The 18421-nt window shown below is 35.8% G+C and overlaps 1 protein-coding gene across 6 annotated transcripts; it reads left to right on the top strand.

The window, feature by feature from the left end:
- Positions 1-3916: 3916 nt before the first annotated feature.
- LOC110856636 lies at positions 3917-18142 on the top strand. 6 transcript variants are annotated; one of them, XR_004836339.1, is made up of 8 exons: positions 5973-6101; positions 7219-9840; positions 12784-12841; positions 12965-13408; positions 13839-13959; positions 14783-14962; positions 15351-15743; positions 15865-16037. XR_004836339.1 is itself a non-coding variant. In XM_035857129.1 (5 exons), the coding sequence occupies exon 5, from the start codon at positions 7329-7331 to the stop codon at positions 8802-8804; it is 1476 nt and encodes a 491-aa protein (XP_035713022.1). In that variant the 5' UTR covers positions 3917-4097; positions 4948-5002; positions 5068-5129; positions 6047-6101; positions 7219-7328; the 3' UTR covers positions 8805-9155. The 6 variants fall into 6 exon arrangements, 3 of the variants coding, with proteins under 3 accessions (XP_035713022.1, XP_035713021.1, XP_035713023.1); XR_004836338.1 differs by having other exon boundaries at positions 12784-13408; XR_004836340.1 differs by lacking the exons at positions 5973-6101; positions 7219-9840 and adding exons at positions 16754-17055; positions 17310-18142 and having other exon boundaries at positions 11537-13408.
- The last annotated feature ends 279 nt before the right edge of the window (positions 18143-18421 follow it).

Below are 18421 nucleotides of genomic sequence, written 5' to 3' on the forward strand. Positions count from 1 at the left end.
AGCCAAAAATGAATGTTATCTGAATAAATTTACACCCTCTATATTAGTCCTTAATCTTTGGATCAATTATTCCGATCATGCTCTAAGCCCTTTGTTGATGACCTTTGGCAATTTTTTCTCAAGTAGAGACTGGTTTGATATTTGAATAATCTTTAAAATTTTATTATTAAGGCGTTCATGATGCCCGGATTTTTTCGTACAATTTTTCTATTAATGCAAGTTGTGAATTAAAATTGGATAGCAAACTGTTGTGCAGCACAACAGGTTTGCTATCCAAGGAACACAAGGTTTATTTTTTAACTGGTCACTACCGCTTGAGGTGTCACGCTTTGCGTGAAAGCCACTTGGTACACCACTTTAGCCCAAATTTGCAGACCCTCGTTAATGTTTGCTCCGATTTTTTTGTCATAAGAAAACCACTGGGATGAATTATCTAGATACACCATATTTCCTACAGATAAAATACATGTTTGAGGAGTTGGTTGGTCAGGCAGTGTATATGGCATGCTAAAGCTAGCGGTTTGTAATACTTAAAGATATGTGTAACTATGTATCCATTCCCTATGTTAAAACGGTGTGAGTGAGTGAACGTAGAAATTTTAAGCCTAAAAAGGGTAATCCAATTTTTTTTGGCTGGGCCCCCCCCCCAAGGCCCAATCCTGGCTACGCCGCTGTTCTAGCAGTTAATGGATCTCTAAATTCTATTTATATTTACATATGTGCATATTTAGGAATGGTGTCAAGCATTTAGGGATGATGCGGTGGAAACAATCCTGTTCAGGGATCAAGCACAAACAGATGAACACAGCCCCGCATCGATCCGAGTTTTAGGGACGCTAAGCAACTTTAAAGAGTTTTCGGACGCATTTCTCTGCCCACGCGAGACCAGGTACAATCCAAGTGAGAAGTGTCGGTTCTTTTAAGTTTGCCATATTTGTTGATTTAAAAAATAGATACATAAATGCATATATGTAGCCGTACAAATATACATAAACACGTTATTACTTAATTTTGCTAGATTTGTGTACACATATACATATTTGTAATGTTCAGGACCATTTATGTATGTATCGATGTGCAATAAATATAAATATGTACCTCACATTTTGTTGATTTTCCTATCAACGGGCCTAGTTCGTCTCAACGGTTCAAAGTTTTCAAAACGTTTTTAGTTTTGAAAATATGTGACGAATTGAAAAAAACGGCTTAAATTCAAAATGCATAATACTTAATTATAGCATGCAGCAAATAATTTTTTAGAAAAAATGATTTTTAATAGATGAACCATAGCTAAATTATTTAATACAAGTGTATTTGTTTATTTGGCGTAAAAATCATTCAATTCTGTGCCTGGAATTAGGAAAATTGGATGATTTTTTACTCCAAAATATAATAAATTATACTCGTATTAAATAATTTAGGTAGTGTAAATCGGCGATGGATTCCAACTCTCTCAGCAGAACAAACAGTGCTAATACAATATGCGTGCCATTTTGTACAAATATGTACGGTTTGAATACACCGTCACATTCGTACAAGGATACATCTTCATATTTAAATACAAGGGGTTTGTGACTTACAAGCATTATAATCGGGCCAGTGCGTAGTAAGTAATATGAACTTATCATCCTATGCTTACCACGACTACCAAAATCTTAGTGCACTCTAAATAAAAGTTGTGCCAAATTTGCCCAATGCTGAGTGAAAAAACAGGATGACACAACAATCGGATCAAATTTGCGCAATTGTAGAAAACATTTGACACAAGTTGGGCAAATTTTACCTTCTTATTCGTGTCATCGATGACACGAATGTAAAAAAAGACGATCGTCTTTTTTTACCCAACTTTACGCAAATTTAGCACAAATTTTATTTAGAGTGTATAAAGTTTTCTCGACTTGCATACAAACTTATAGGAAAGAGAGATATCTCTTCCCACTCTGATACATATCACCATGGAGCAGAATGTCACCAGGTCCAGGCCCCGTTCTAGGCAATGTGGCGCCCTAGGCAAAAAAATAATGGCGCCCCTACGTCCTCACACTGCTGACGCTCGAAAACCCTTTTACTTGAGCTTACTACATATAATCGTACACAAAATTGCACTTTGCACTAATTACATTTACACAAATCATCATTTTTTATATAAGTTTAATAAAATATTTTTAATTCCTAAAAAAATAATTGAATATTAATATGGCACAGAAGCCTCATTAAGATTTATCATTTTTTTTAGCTTTGCATATTCAAAATTAAAATCGCACTAACAATGGTGGGGTGTAACATGCTTATCTCCGAGGTTGGCGTGACTCATAATGAGGTATGAAATGATTTTTGCCGATATCGACCGGACAAATTTCAAATTGTTCACGCTCAAAAATAAGTGGACGCTCAAAAATAAGAGGAATTTTTTAAAATTTTAAAAATTTGATATTTTTGTGCCACTTCTGAATTTTATAAAATGCTAAAAAATTGTTTTTTATGAATTTTTATAATTTCAGGGAAGTTATTCTGAGCAAAAATTGTGTTTCACTTTTGAAATCGGGTTAAAATTCGAAAAGTGACAGCGTTCTAAAAAATACAGATTTTTGCTGCATTTTTTTTTGAAAATTCCGCCACGGGTGTAAAAATGCCCATTCAGGAAAACGCAAAAATACGGGTCCACTTAATTTTGAGCGTGAAAAATTTAAAATTTGTCCGGTCGATATCGGCCATAACGACCTCACACCTCATTGTAAGCTTAAATTGCTCACACTCAGAAATAAGTAGAGTCTACTTAATCAATTTTCTACTTACTTATAAAATGTGTCTACTTAGTAGACACATTTTTTAGTTTTGTAGAATCTGCGGGATTACGAATGTGGCAGAATTTTAGACTAAAATTACACCCAATATACGGATTTTTCAAAACGCAGGCATTTTACCAATTTTACCCGATTTAAAAAATGCAGCACAATTTTGCTTCGAATTACTTTATGATAATCGAAATTATAAACAATATTTTTTTGTAATTTCACAAAGTTGATAATCTTTGAAGACGCAAATTGCTAATTTTGTTTAAATTACAAGTTTTTAAAAAACGGATTTTATAATTTCAGAGAAGCAATTCTAAGCAAAAGTTGTGCATCTTTTTTAAATCGGGTTAAAATTTGAAAAGTTAGAGAGTTTTAAAAAATTTATATTTTGCCTGCCAAATTATTAAAAAATTGGAAATAATTGCATTAAAGAAAACGCAAAAGTATAAATATGTGCTAATTTCCGAGCCTGAGCAATCTAAATTGTCCGCCCAAGATTGGAAGTAACCGCTTCACACTTCTGCATTGTAAGTGTTACGAAGAAATTGTAATTTATTATGTTAAATGGATAGTTTAGCTGGCAGGATTTTCAAGTTAAAATTTCTTAATAATAGTTACAAATAAAATTTTGTAGTACAGATTCAAGTGAAAGTCGATTTTTTAATCTATTTTCCACGACAAATTATAAAATTTCGCAAAGTTGTTTTTATCTAGTGTACAGGGGCGCCGGCTGGTGCCCCTCAAAAATCTGGCGCCCTAGGCGGTTGCCTAGCTCGCCTATACTTAAAACGGGGCCTGACCAGGTCATGAGGTTAATTGTATTTGAATGGATCGCGAATGTAAATAAGGGGACCTTCATAAATTATGTCACGCAAAGCTTTCGATTTTTTCTAGTCCAACTTCAAAATGTGTCTCATAAATGGGCACGATACAATGGCAGCCTTCAACCCACCATCCCCCCCCCTCCTTACTCGTTACATGCTTTATGAACGTCCCCGAACAACTTCATACGCACACAAATTTCTCGATTCCAGGCAAAACTTAATGCTGTTTATAACTTAAAACTTAATCATGTTACTGAGTAATATGATCACACTGCATAATCTTCGCATTTCTCAGTAATCATTCATGCCACGTTGCAAAAAGCTGCTGCCATTTTGGCAAATTGTTGGTCTGCACTTATCCTCGGATTTAATTAAAGAAACTTATCATCTTGCAAAGCCTTCCTTTAGCAGAAAAATAACTTGGAGAAAATTGCAACGCGTGTCACCTTTCGATTGGATGTAATTCAATAAAAATCAGGTATTTACATAATCGTATTATTCATCAAGTACATATGTGCAAAATGGGTAAACTCATTTCGTTTTGGGTGAAAAAATAATTTCTTTAGAGAGTAACAATAGGAGCTATCAGATTAATTTACATAATTGCACGCTTTTTAAGATAGTTAAGATAGATATATACAATGAAATAGTATTTTTTCGCCCTCGGACGATTTTCAAGTTTAATAGCTTAAAATTTTCGTAATTTTGTGTACATGAAGAATCTGTAATAATATTGGGGGCGTAGATTGGTGGTTTTCGAGATCTGAGCCAAAATGTGCGAATTTTTTGCAAATTTTGGATTTTGACTCAAACTAGTCCAACTTTTGGTCAAATATCGCGGGAAATAATTTTAAAAACTATTTTATACTAGAATTTGGCCGCTGCCTCAATTTCGGACCCCAATTTTCTTATATGTTGAATTTTGCAAAATGATTGCGTTTTCCGTATTAGTATGTCACGATCGAATTATGTAATGTTGGTTAGCATTTTAAGCTAATCCATAGGTCTGGTGATCTAGCGGAATCGCTAGATACAATCCGTACCTTATTCCCAATCGTTAAACCCACTGGGAATGTTGTTAGCAACCAGCTATAGCCTTAATTTTTGGGACCACATTTGTAACATTTTGTAACAAAATTTGAACGAAATCTAAATTAGAATATGAGTAATTAGTTTATGTTAATGTTACAACGGATTCCTGATATGTCCTGTTGCCAATTCATAATTTTGAAATTAATGTAAAATTTTGTTAACCACTCAGAATTTTGTTAACGCCGCGTGGACTTGTTTATAGTACAGACTGAAAATCAAAATTTTCTGTTTTTCAGATTATTGTGGAGCGCGATTCGAAATTTAAAAAGCTATAACATACGTACAGTAATTGTAACTCAATTTTTTATCTTTAGATAAGTTTGGAAATGCACGAATTAATTGTTCCATCAATTTAGCGACCGATCAGCAAGCTGACGTGGACGCATTCTTCTTAAGGATAAGTTGCATACATACATATGTACATAGTCCGACCATAAGTTCCCGTGAATGCATTTCCGGTGATAAAGCCCAAAGTATTAGAGCTATCTGATAGAAATTTTTGTGGATGAACAAGGTATTAATCTTGTTTAGAAATCATAACTTCGTTTTCACAATTTCCTCCACGGGCTTGTACACAAGACATAAGTCGTGGCGAAAACTGCTCGATCGCGGCACGCACGGATTTCCAGGGAAAAGCGCCAGATCTTCAGTAAGTGCGACCTTCCACACTTGGGTGAAATTTAGAGCATACTTGTACCTATAATTTTCACCACCAGTCATAATTTAGGGGATTAAGGTCTGCAGATACTGAGCACCGTTCTACGGATGAAAAAAAGTCATGAAAATTCGTCTGAAGCCAGTTTTGGACAATTTTGCACCTTGCGCAGGAACAGGGTCTTGTTGAAAGGTCCAATGTCGATTTTCGGAGGGTCCAGGGTTCAGGTTATTAACGTTTGGCTTTAGGACACTCTGAAAATAATTCTTGGCTTCAACTTGTACCCTTTGCGGTAAAAAACAGAGATTTCATTTCTCCAGCCAACTTGCTCCCATGCACACCACGGTGATGACTTCGTATTGACTTCCGCATACTTAAACGGATGTCAGACTTCTGTACAACAAATATCTGGCCTTTTTTTCTATTAAATTTTTTGCCAACGGTGAAAAGTCTGAAATACTTTTTGCACGAAAATTGGCGCGTACCACGATCAACCTGTGGCCGTCACGAGTTATGTCTTGTCTAATTGCCCGTGGACGAAATCTTGACAAAGAAGTTATGATTTCTAAACAATATTAATACCTTGTTAATCCATAAAAATTTCGAACAGATAGCTCTAATACTTTGGGATTTATTACCGGAAATGCATTCACGAGAACTTATGACCCCACTATGTATAGCTACTCCAAAGCGGGCTGGTATTTTACAATTGAAAACCCGATCAAACCAATTTTGGTAAGTACCTATTCGTCGTACTAATTGATAAAAGACCTAAGTGCAGTCGATGCTTTATTCAGAAAAGACCTAAGTGCACAGAAATAAGTAAAAGAAGACTTATGTGCAAGTATGTATTTACTTATGTCTATAGCTTGCCAAAACGATTTTTCATATATATGAGTAAGCAAATACATACTTATATAAATAAGTATAAATACATACATATAAATATAAATATAATATAAATATAAATATAAATACATACATATATGAATAAGTAAATACATACTTGCACATACATAGGTCTTTTTATTTTTTTCTGTACACTTAGGTCTTTTCTGAATTGAGCATCGACTGCACTTCGGTCGTTTCTTAATTAAACACCGACTGCACTTAGGAGGGGAGCTTGCGAGGTTGATAATAACAGATCTTGATGCCCTTTGGATATGTGGTAGTGTCCTATGAGTGTACTAAAACCCAGAAGTGGTTTGACTCCATGGCCACATTTACGCCCGCCACACCCACTCAAAAATGCCCAAAAAATGCTTTCAATCGAGTTTTCACTCACTCGAATCCACCCCAAAAATTCAATTTTACTCGGATTTTGAAATTTCTTTCACCATTACACTCCCAGATAGTTGCTTTCTTCAATCCAATATCAAACTCAATTGTTTAGAAATTTTTAGTTTTTTTAAAATATAAAATTCTGAATGAGCATTGTTGTAGTAATCAACAACGCAAATTATGCCAGCGATATAATCATCAGCAAAATTGAGTTTGATATTGGATTGAAGAAAGCAACTATCTGGGATTGTAATGGTGAAAGAAATTTCAAAATCCGAGTAAAATTGAATTTTTGGGGTGGATTCGAGTGAGTGAAAACTCGATTGAAAGCATTTTTTGGGCATTTTTGAGTGGGTGTGGCGGGCGTAAATGTGGCCATGGAGTCAAACCACTTCCGGGTTTTAGTACACTCATAGGACACTACCACATATGCGAAGGGCATCAAGATCTGTTATTATCAACCTCGCAAGCTCCCCTCCTTAGGTCTTTTATGATTTAGTGCGACGTATTGTTTTCGTGCATATTTAGCGATAAAACATTTATTAATAATTTCCTCTATGCATGTGAATAGATACTACGTACATAAATGGCTTCAAGGTCAAACCCGTCTTCAAAATGTCTGTATGAAGGGTGTGTTTTAAAATACTCCATTACACGTTACAAGGAGAGATATATTAAAATATGGGATTCCGAAATTATCTACTTTACCTCGAATCAAAAAAAGAAAAGGGCCGGCAACGATTTATTGAAACCATTCTCCTGATAGACGAAGCCAGCAAATACTGCATTCTTGCCGATGGAAAAACCCGTTACTACCTTAAGATTAATGATCAGCTCGTCCGCAAGGGTACGGATGAAATCTTCAGCATAGTTTTGAAACAATTCGAACGTGAGACAATTGTCGATACGGACGAAGATGGATATTGCCGCATGCTTTTGAAAAAATGCGAACAAGGGACTATGGATGTCAAGGATAGGGATGCATTTGTCAACATATTTTCGAATAAATGCATACTGTACTGTAGGGATGAACCTGGATTTTTTGCCATTCTTCTTAAAAAATGCTGTCAGGAACCTCTCGACGATAAGGATGCAGATGCACTGTTTCGCATCCTGTTGAAAAATTGCGAACTGGAGGACAAAACGTATTTACTTCGCAAAATTGAACATGAATGGTTAGCCATACTTTTAGAGAAAAGTAGACTGGGTACCATGGAAGACATAAAAAATTTGGAAGAACATGGCAAGCCAATTCCACTCTTGTCTTTCCCATCATTTCCGGCTGGTCTGAAGGCGCAAGATAAACCATCACATACCTCTATTTTCTGGGAACTTCTGAAAAAAGGGCTTCCTTTAAGTGGAAAAGCGGTGAGTTTGTTCATCCCAGTTTCCGATGTCGTGGTGAACGCGGCTGTACAAATGGGGGCGTTCTTTTTGCAACCGAACGACGTCATGGTTGCGATTAAAGAAGTGGAGGGCAAAATTGAACGGAAAAGAGTGTCTGACTGGATGGAGTTCATCAGCAAGGATGTCAAAACGATTACAGAAGAATTTCAGCAACTTGAGAACCCAACATTATCCGAGGAGTATAGGCGAAACACAGTAATGTCGTGCAAATTTAAACTGCACGAAATTTATAACGCTTTCACAAACATGAAGATTTATTACCTTAACAAGATGGTCTTCGCCCCCTACTTTGTCCAATTTGTGAGCTTTTACATCGACTTCTGTATTTGTTCTGTACTCATGGTACCCGAATTGAAGACCGAGCTGGTTCAAAAACTGGAAAACTTAAAGGAATATATAATCGAGTATAGGGAAACCGTCGTGTCGGAGCGGATTAAAGCAGTTAGGCACACGGGGGAAGACTTGGGCGCATTGCTTTCGGACGCTATTAAAGTGGTCGGAACCCTTAGAATTGCGACTAAATATGCATCAGAGCAAGTGATTGACAGCACGTATCATGGAAAAGATGGACTCGAAAGTCGGGAATTTTACGCTCGTATTGCGGTACACCATGAATACTATGATAGTGATGACGATGGGAAAAATCTGTACAACAACTACGTTGGCGAAATAAGAAAATTGTATGATGAATACTTTACCAAGCAAGTCAATCGTATAGAAGAGTTTCTGCTTCACGTACAGCTCAAATAACCACATAGCCAACGAAATCCACACAACGCTGTCAAACCGCCCAACCCGAGCAACCAGCTCAGCTTAAGTGATGTATAGCGATGCACGTATGTAAGAGAACATTGTCTTATATCTTTTTAATTGGTTTCGTTTCCATAATCTGATCTTTGGATTTGTGTATCTACATCAGCATGCTTAATAATGCGTATCTGAGCTAAAATTCCACCACTATGTAGGTAGCACAAATAGGTTGTAATTGATATCTAAATAAAACTCTTGTTAGAATTTTATTGACACCATGCGATGTAACTAATCGTAAGATTACAGGGAGATAATAAAAGCATGTATGAATCATACATGATGTATGTATAATCCAAGTTTTCATGCATTTACAGAAGGACTGTGCAAAAAGCATGTGAACAATTTAACTAGCTTAGGGGTCAAGGCATCTAATCCTTTTTGTGTTAATATGGGGCACGTAGGTTACACCTTGGGGTGAGGGTTAAATGCTCCAAAAATCGATTACAAACCTTATGCACTGCCCCATACTGATGACTAACCAAGACAAGAAAAATATATGTATTTATGTACATATTTATGCATAAGTAAAATTTCAAAATATAAGCAAACATTTAAAAGTGAGATGTCTATTTTAACTTATACATTTTCGAAAACGTTGACAGGGTCATCCGTACAGTACGTCATCAAAACTTTTCGATGTTAGCAACCACTCACCCAACGTATACCTTAGGGGATATGAAATTTTAACATGTGAAAGCTAAAACAACCTAAACCATCCACCCACTATAACGATGACGTAAAATATGGACGTTCCCCGAGCTTGTGGACAATTACATGGCACTACAAATGAGGGCATAAACCATTTTCAACCCAAATTATTTTTTACCAGCTTAGTTTGAGCGATCATAGCGCCCTGAATTTGTGCAAGTGTCGGACCAATCCGTTTTCAAAAGGGTTGCTCCTTTCAACGAAAAAATTAACTGGGTTGAACAGGGACTCCACTCCAATTGTTAGATCTGCTTGAAAACTGTAACTTGTGAGTAATCCATACAAATATTTTCATCGCGTTTGACATAAAGAACAAATTATGAAATTAAGTACATATGTACACATTTGTAAAGTAAGTCATGTGCATACATATGAATCAGTGTGCATGCATATACAGTATAGGCGGAAAGTCTTTCCACCCCATACTTTTTTCACTCAAAGCGTTATATTGCTTGAGAAGCTTGAGGGCATGAACTGTAATTTTGCACAATTACTTACCATGATGCAAGGTCTTCAGAACCATACTTTGGATAACGGTGTGGCACAGGAAACGACACAGTGAAATTACAACCAAAATTTGAATAGGAAAAAATTCTTTCCACCCAGATTAAAGTTTAATGCAATGTTTAGCTTAAAATTTTGCTTGTTAAGTAACATTCAAATTAACATTTGATACGTCAACTGTGATGCTTTGGGAAGCTAATGACACTTATTCGCATCGATTAAATAAATGAACTGGTGAGAGATGTGACTGAATCCTACAATTCAAGTTGTATGGCGTCGTCGAGGTCTTTCAGATTTGATAGCTTCCGCTGACAAATTTTGGGCTGCACAATTGACTGTAAATTTTCACTAACATTATGTCGGGTGATTGTAGAGGGCAATTCAACTGTCCAATCTTCTTGGTTGTAAACCAGTTCTTCAATAATTTTGATGTGTACTTAAGATGATCATCGAATTTGAAAATAAAATTGTTGCTCCAACGCTAATTTCTTTCCTTCCCTATCAATTACAATCTAGAATGTCGCAATGCTAGCTGGGGTTAATGATTACTGCAATGGTCTCTAAATATCTGGCCCCCGTCCACGAAATACACGCCTAACCAATTAGATTTCAAGCCCCATGTTTAATGTTTGGCGTACAGTACTTGGTTTTGCCGGCATTTCATGGTCGTAACCAGACCCGAACGGCCCAACTTGCACCAAACAGGTTGATTTTGGTCTCGTCGCTCCAGATCATGCGTTTCAAGACTTTCGTGGTCCAACTTAGCTAGTTTTGAGCCCATTTCAGACCCCTACCAATATGGGCCTAGGAGGCAAATGACTTTTTCCGCACAGTTTGGTGGTAACTTCTGCTTCTTGGGTCCCATTCTTTAAAGTTTGCACAGAAACTTGAAAAACATATTCTTCCCTCATTCCAGGTTGATTTTTAGCGTAGGTAACCGAAAAAGTCGCCGGCTATTGGAGTAGACGGCGTGACACATCCACGGGGGTGTGATCGTTAGCCGTCAAGAAGCAGGTAAATTCTTCACGATCCCTAATTTTTTGGGCTTCCGGTCTATTCTGGCAATTGTGTCATTCTTCATGAGCAGTTTATCAGAACTTCTTTAGTGTCGAAGCACATTATCATGAAATTTTACGACATTTTGCCCCCGGTTGGAGCATAGGCATTTTCTGGCTATTATGAGCTAATGTTGACAACAAGCAATAAGTTGGACATTGTTCAAATGGTATTTTACAAAGAACGATATGTAGCCTGGTGGACGGAACACAATTTTCGAGAATATTTTTAAGAACTACACAAAAACAACGAAAAAGTCAGAAGGTGGAAAGACTTTTTTCCTGTTCGAATTTTGGATATAACTTCACCCTGTCGTTGTTTGTGCCACTCCGCTATCCAAAGTATGGTTCTGAAAACCTTGGATCATGATAAGTAATTGTGCAAAATTACAGTTCATCACTTCATGCTTCTCGAGCAATATAACGCTTTACGTGAAAAAGAATGGGGGTGGAAAGACTTCCGCCTATACTGTAGGTACATATCGACCCAGGGTTTAATTGGCTTTTTGGGTTTTTAATGTTGTAAATGAATAAAAGACATTGGTTTTTACCACTAGCATTTTAGTGCGTCATCAAAATTCAGTTAATTTGTAATAATAATAGTGGTAATTAAGTAGATACATACATAACAGCCATAATTTTGAAATACTAAAAAATACTGAATAAATCAACACCATCGGTTGATATAAAAAAGTATAATTTTGGAACAGAGACAAATTTTAATAACGCCCTTATACTAATTACGTAATCGAAAATGTAGACAGGTCTTTTTGAGTAGCCTACACTTATATACTTTTGATAAGCTTATTAGGATAATGAAGTTTTGTGTCAAAAAAATACGCATTTTTTTATAACGTAGAACATTAGTGTTCCCATTGGATAAGGAGAATTTGTAAATATGTAATTATTTTTGCTTGGATTTGTAACATTTTTGTTGAATTTATATTTGCTAAAAAACCTCAAAGTTTCAGGCTGAAACCACTGGATTGTTATTTAAAAAAAATAGAACCCTGCGTGTTTATGAACCCTAAAGTAATATTTGCACTTTAATCTTTCTTTACGATGTGAGCACTGTCAAAGTCAAGGCATGTATAATCTTAAAGCATTCCACGAATCGTGGTGACTCACGCTACCTCCTTAACGTACATATGTACGTAGGACTGGGTGACTCATCTCTAAAATTGTAAAAAATATATAAGCACATTTTAATTAAGATCAGACCACTTAATCAGATCAATTTTAAATCTTTTTAAATTTATTTCTACATAGCTCTGGAAATTTGGTGTAAGATTCAGGACACCAAATTTGTATGGAAGGAAGTTTTCAATTTTTTGGAATTTAAACTATATATTTTGACACTTTTTGAAGGACGAGATCTCAACCTTAGAAAAATTGAGGTTAATCGAAACTCGGTCAAAAACTCAGCTTAATTCTATTACACAATTTACTGAATTAAGACTTATCTTTCACAAATTTAAAATCAATTTCCAGAGCTAAGGAAACCTAAATTAAAAATTATCTAAAATTGATCTGATCTTATAAAAAATGTGCTTATTTTTTAAAATTTTAAAGATGACTTAACGAGTCCTATCAATCAATTCCCAGAGCGGAGAAATAATTAATATGTAATGTGTTGATTTTGACCATTTTAGAGATGAGTCATTCATTCGTTGATAAAAAGGTTGCCCATTCAATACCAAAATAAATATGGTACGTATTTTTAAATTCTTTTGCATATGCAATACGTCCCAAAAGGGTCTAATTTTAACGCACAGACCATAATTGTGTACGCATTTGTCCAACAAATAAAAAGAAACGTCTTCAAACATTTAGTCCCAGTTGACGCTGACCCAGCCCAAGCTTAACACCTCTGAAGATAAGGACAGAAAAGTTATAATTTCCTCAAAGCTACATAAATGCACGCTTAATTCTTCAAATCACGTAATTTTTTTGTTTCGATTCAAACGAATTTTTAGAATTTTAACACTAAAAATTAAGCTATAAATTGTCGTAAAAATTCAAACCTAAAAATCAATTTAAATCACCCTAAACCTGAAATATTAGCAAACTTTTACCATGAAAAATTGGAAATTATTCGTCCTTACTTCCGCTACTTTGTTATCGTTTGTGACCACGTATAAATTATTGTTCCTGTGCGACTCGGAGGAAATAATTGAGGGGACGGGTCAAACTAATTCGGCCTTTTTGGAAAACGCAATCCTGTTTTTTGAATCGTCCATCGATGAATCTTTTCCACAATGCGAGGACTTTTACAAGGTATTTACATTTATCAATAGTTACAGGTCATCATATGCCTGTAGCTGTTCAAACAATATTACATAAGTCATTCAAAATTCATTCATTGAAAAAAAAATTCCCATTAGTTATTCATTTATTCAAAATTTGAAACTAAATATTCATTCACTACTCGCCATTAATTTTTCATTCATTTTATCTCTAATTAACTTCCCGTATTGAATAAATAGAAGGGTTTTGCAGTGTATACCGCATGCATCAAGTTAATGTCAAAAATGAATAGTGCTTCAAATTATTCATGCAGCAATAAATTAATATTTGGTAGTATTCATAACAATTTTGTAAATAAATTGCCTACTAAATACATAAAAACTGTAACCAGTAGTAAATACAAGTGTGACTTCGAGTTTAAGATTTCCTAAAAATAATATTTCCATACTTTTTGACACAGTACGCCTGCCAAGGCTGGTTTAAAGAGAGAGTGGCCACCTTAAAAGAGACCAAGGCCAAGGAGGCGACGCGAATATTCGATTGGACCAAGGAGAACCATCTCTCGATAAGTGCTCTGTTAGGTAAGTGCACATGTACAGAAATATGCTTATCAATAAAAACTTTGTAACTCCGCCAAATTGCATATTTCCCATATTTGCTAAAAAAAACTGATACAAATCCAAGTACAAAAGTTACATACATATTTAAATATTTTTTGGAATTTTTGTAAAGCGTGAAACACTAAAATCAATTCTTAAAAGTCATATATGTATGAAAATTATGTATGAAATTATGTATGAAAATTATTTATGAAAATAATGCGTTATCAAATTCCCATAATAAATACTAAATAAAACTAAGTAAAATTTACTCCAGGTAAAATTTATCCAACCAGTTTGCAAAATTAGTCTCAAGTTGTGCAAAATTTGTGTAACTAAATTTTACATTTTGCTTGTGTGATCCTCCTTTTTTATGCAACCCTGAGTAAATTTTACTTACAATGGAGGCGCAAACCATGTTCAGCCCAGATAATTTTTTGACCTTATTAGTTTGAAAGAACAAGTCTTTACAAACAACATTTGGTTCAGCACTTGGGCAGATGCGCAAATTTCAGCACGTTATGGGCGCCGCAAGTTCGCAAAAACGCATGATTTTTCGGGCAATGCCCAGCGCGAGCTCAACTTCGTGCGTTTTTGCGAACTTGCGGCGCCCATAACGTGCTGAAATTTGCGCATCTGCCCAAGTGCTGAGCCAAATGTTGTTTGTAAAGACTTGTTCTTTCAAACTAATAAGGTCAAAAAATTATCTGGGCTGAACATGGTTTGCGCCTCCATTGTTAGTTTTATTTAAAGTGTGAACCCACTATATTGCAATTGCAACGCCTATTTACATATTTACCCATAGATTCCATGCCAATCTCGAGCCCGGGCGCGGAAGGAAAATTGAAACAGTTTTACACTTCCTGTACCACAAATTGGAGATGGAAAGCTTTACGAAATTACCTCCAAAAACCAAATGATCCTCAGGAAAGGGATGTCTCAATTTACGATTGGCTCTACGACCGCCTCGTGTCACTCACAATAGGTTAGAAAAATTTCTGGTATAAACTTATTAAGATGAGCTATGTACAATGCTCATACCTTTTCAATTTTCTTCCTTCATTCTAAAATTCCTTCACTTCGAAATTCAATTGATTTATTCATTCAATGAATAAGCTACTCATTCATTCATTCGCCTCATGTATGAAACACAAATAGGTCAAAGAATGAGTGAATGAAAAATACACTCATTGGTCTTCAAATGTTGAATTATTCATTCATTCATTATTCATTCAATAAATTACTCACTAACGCGTTCATTCATTTCGGTATAATTGAATGAATGTGAACAGATATGGCAATGCTCGCTTTTACCGGGCCAGTTAGGCAATCATTTAATCCCAGGTTACATAGTTTATTTAAATATTTCACAGATCACGCTAAGCAAGAAGCCCTCTGCAGTTTACTAACCCACTCCAAATTTCCACTCCTTTCAGCAAAATTAGTTCGGGAAATGGACATCGAAACTATTTCCAGTGCTTCCGAAATTTCGAACCGCGTCCTTCAAACGGTTAAACAATCGGTCAAATCAGCCTCCGACTGGAGTCCAACCCCAATTTCTATGAATACCCGGATCGGATTCGGTTCCGATGCCTTGCTCGACCCGAACTATCTCAACAATTTGTACTCATATCTTCCCCTCGATTCAAACGATTTACTCGGAAATTTGGAAAAAGTCGATAAATTTAATAACTACCTGGAATCAGTGCCCGCCCTGGGGAACACGATAACCGCGGCGAAACAAACCCTACACTCAAAATAACCTGGTGTCAATCCAGCGCGGTGAAGTCACATATAGACACCGCGCGGTGTTAATTGCCCGCATTAACACCCCTTGGTGTCTATATGTGACAACACCGCACTGGATTGACACCAGGTTATTTTGAGTGTACTGGCGAATGCGAGCTACTACCCGGTCAATGATATGGTCGTCATTTCACCCGGGTTCGTGCACATGCCCCGATTTCATCCCGGATTCTGGGACGTCTTCAAATATTCCAAGTTAGGCGTTACCGTGGGACACGAGCTGGGTCACGCGGTAATAGCGTAGGTCATGCGGGGTAAGTGTTTAATTAAAAAGCGATAAAGGCTTGAAAATTATATAAATATGTTCCCCTTTTGAAAAATGGAGCCCACATTCTAAATTAAGGAAACCATCCGGACTAACAACGCGCTTTTGTGAAGTGTAACTCTGCGATTTGGCTGAAATTTTGAAATTATGTGGTCCATGTCAATACAACGAAAGTTTCTTGAGGCAGTTTGTGCGATGGTCGGAGTTTGGCAAAATATTTGAGGTCAAAGTAAAAAATTTGCAATTTTCAGATAGGAAAAAGAATGTAAGTTTAGTTTACTTCTCTCGCCTGGTAAAAATTGCCCATTTTTTTAACTTTGACTTCAAATACTTTGTCAAATTCATACCGTCGGACAAGCTGCCACAGGAAACTTTGGCTGTATTGACATGGATCACATAATTTCAAAATTTCAGCCAAATCGGAGGGTTACACTTCACACCATCGCATTGTAAGTTCAGCGTTAGGGAACATCCATAAATTATGTCAGGCAAAAATCGCGAATTTCAAAATCCCACATTCCCCGGTCAGCGATTCTTAGGTCAGCGAAACTGACCTAAGAAACTTCAGAGTTTCCAAATAAATTTACCAGATTTTTTTTATAATTTAGCCTTTTTAGATTATTGGTTCAGTTTTTGAGTGAAATAAGTATGTAAGAACTTCTCTAATTTGCTCACTTTACGAAACCGGTTTATTCCCTATTGCAGAAAATAAGACGGAAATATGCAATACTGCAAAACCTTCCGAAATCAAGAAGGACGTCTTTCAAGAAAAATTAGACTGTGTTTCAAAGCAGTATAGCGGCTATGAAATACAATTTCCGAACAAAGTCCGTGTCCGGATTAATGGAAATTTCACCTTGGAAGAAAATGTGGCCGACATAATCGGGATGGAAATGGCGTACAAATCTTGGGTGGAGAATGGCATGGATAAATCCCACGGAAAATTCCAATCCCCACAATCATCTCGATTTACCAAGGAGCAAATATTTTTCATATCCTGGGCACAGGTAAATGTGTATTTAGGATTTCTTAAATTATAATGAGCATAAAGATATCTTTGTAAACGACTCAAGAATAGTTTGGTCCAAATCTGTGAGCATACATTGGGCGACCTCCATTATTTGTCATTTTGATTCAACCGACAGGGAATTCATATTCATTCACTGTCAATCAATATCAGTCAAATGAATGGGAGTGAACAGCTATGTATGAGCTGGAGTACCTATTTCTAAAATATTTGTTTCTGTTTGAATGTATTTAGGAATGGTGCCAAGCGTTTGAATACGATGAAACGGAAATCATTCTGCTCAGTGATAAAGTAAAATATGATGTACACAGTCCCTCATCCATCCGAGTTTTAGGCACGTTAAGCAACTTCAAAGAATTTTCCGAAGCATTTCACTGCCCACGCGGGGCCAGGTACAATCCACGTGAGAAGTGTCGCTTCCTTTAAGTATGACACATTGATTCGTATGTATATTACTCAATTCAAACACGATTTCTTGACTAGTTAGTTACTTAAGATGAACTCTCATCATATTTTTAAATGAGGGAAAAATATTAAAAATTAGTCGAGAAAAAATAAATCAATGTGCACATATTCTAGTCCAATCATACGTTATTACTCAATTCTGTTAGATTTTTCCACAGATCATCTTCAGGTCTAAGTATGGATTGATGTGCAATAAATATAATTAAGTTTATAAAAATAAATATGTATGTAAGGCGCACGCAAATTTTATCAAGTGTAAACAGATTTTTTTCAAAATGCTGTAATTTTACAAGAATTATCTGAAGGATGTTGCCACCAAGCAATGAAATTTACAGTCTGTACATATTTAGTAAATATTTATTTATATCAATTTGGTAGGTTGTCATAATTTTTACCGTTTAAATTAAATATAATGAAAAATCAAGCAAAATTTATTAATTAAGGAACGAACATAATTTATAGCTCACGCAACCCCGAAAACCAACCTAAACAAACAACGCACAACCTAAAAATGTGTTTCAAAGTACGTAGTGTTTCAACACTACGTAGCAACAATAGGTTGTAATCGCGATATAAATAAACTCTTGTTAGAATTTTATAAACATTTTTTTTTTACAAATTATTTTTTACAAACAATAAATATGTAATTCTTTGATTTATAAACATGTGCTACGTCATTGCATCTAAATTATTCGCTACGTTTATTTCCGGAATAATCTGAAATACTTCCAGAAGCCAGTGCCGTACCTAGGATGCCTTGGGGTGCCAGCCAAGAGAATAACGGCCCAATCTCCCCCCGTCTTCCGTTACGTAATGTATGGACGACCCCGAAACACTTTTTGAATATTTATAGTGATCATTTTCTAAGGAAATTGTATACT

The sequence above is a fragment of the Folsomia candida genome, unplaced genomic scaffold, assembly GCF_002217175.1.
Source record: "Folsomia candida strain VU population unplaced genomic scaffold, ASM221717v1 Fcan01_Sc016, whole genome shotgun sequence".
Taxonomy (NCBI): Eukaryota; Metazoa; Arthropoda; class Collembola; order Entomobryomorpha; family Isotomidae; genus Folsomia; species Folsomia candida.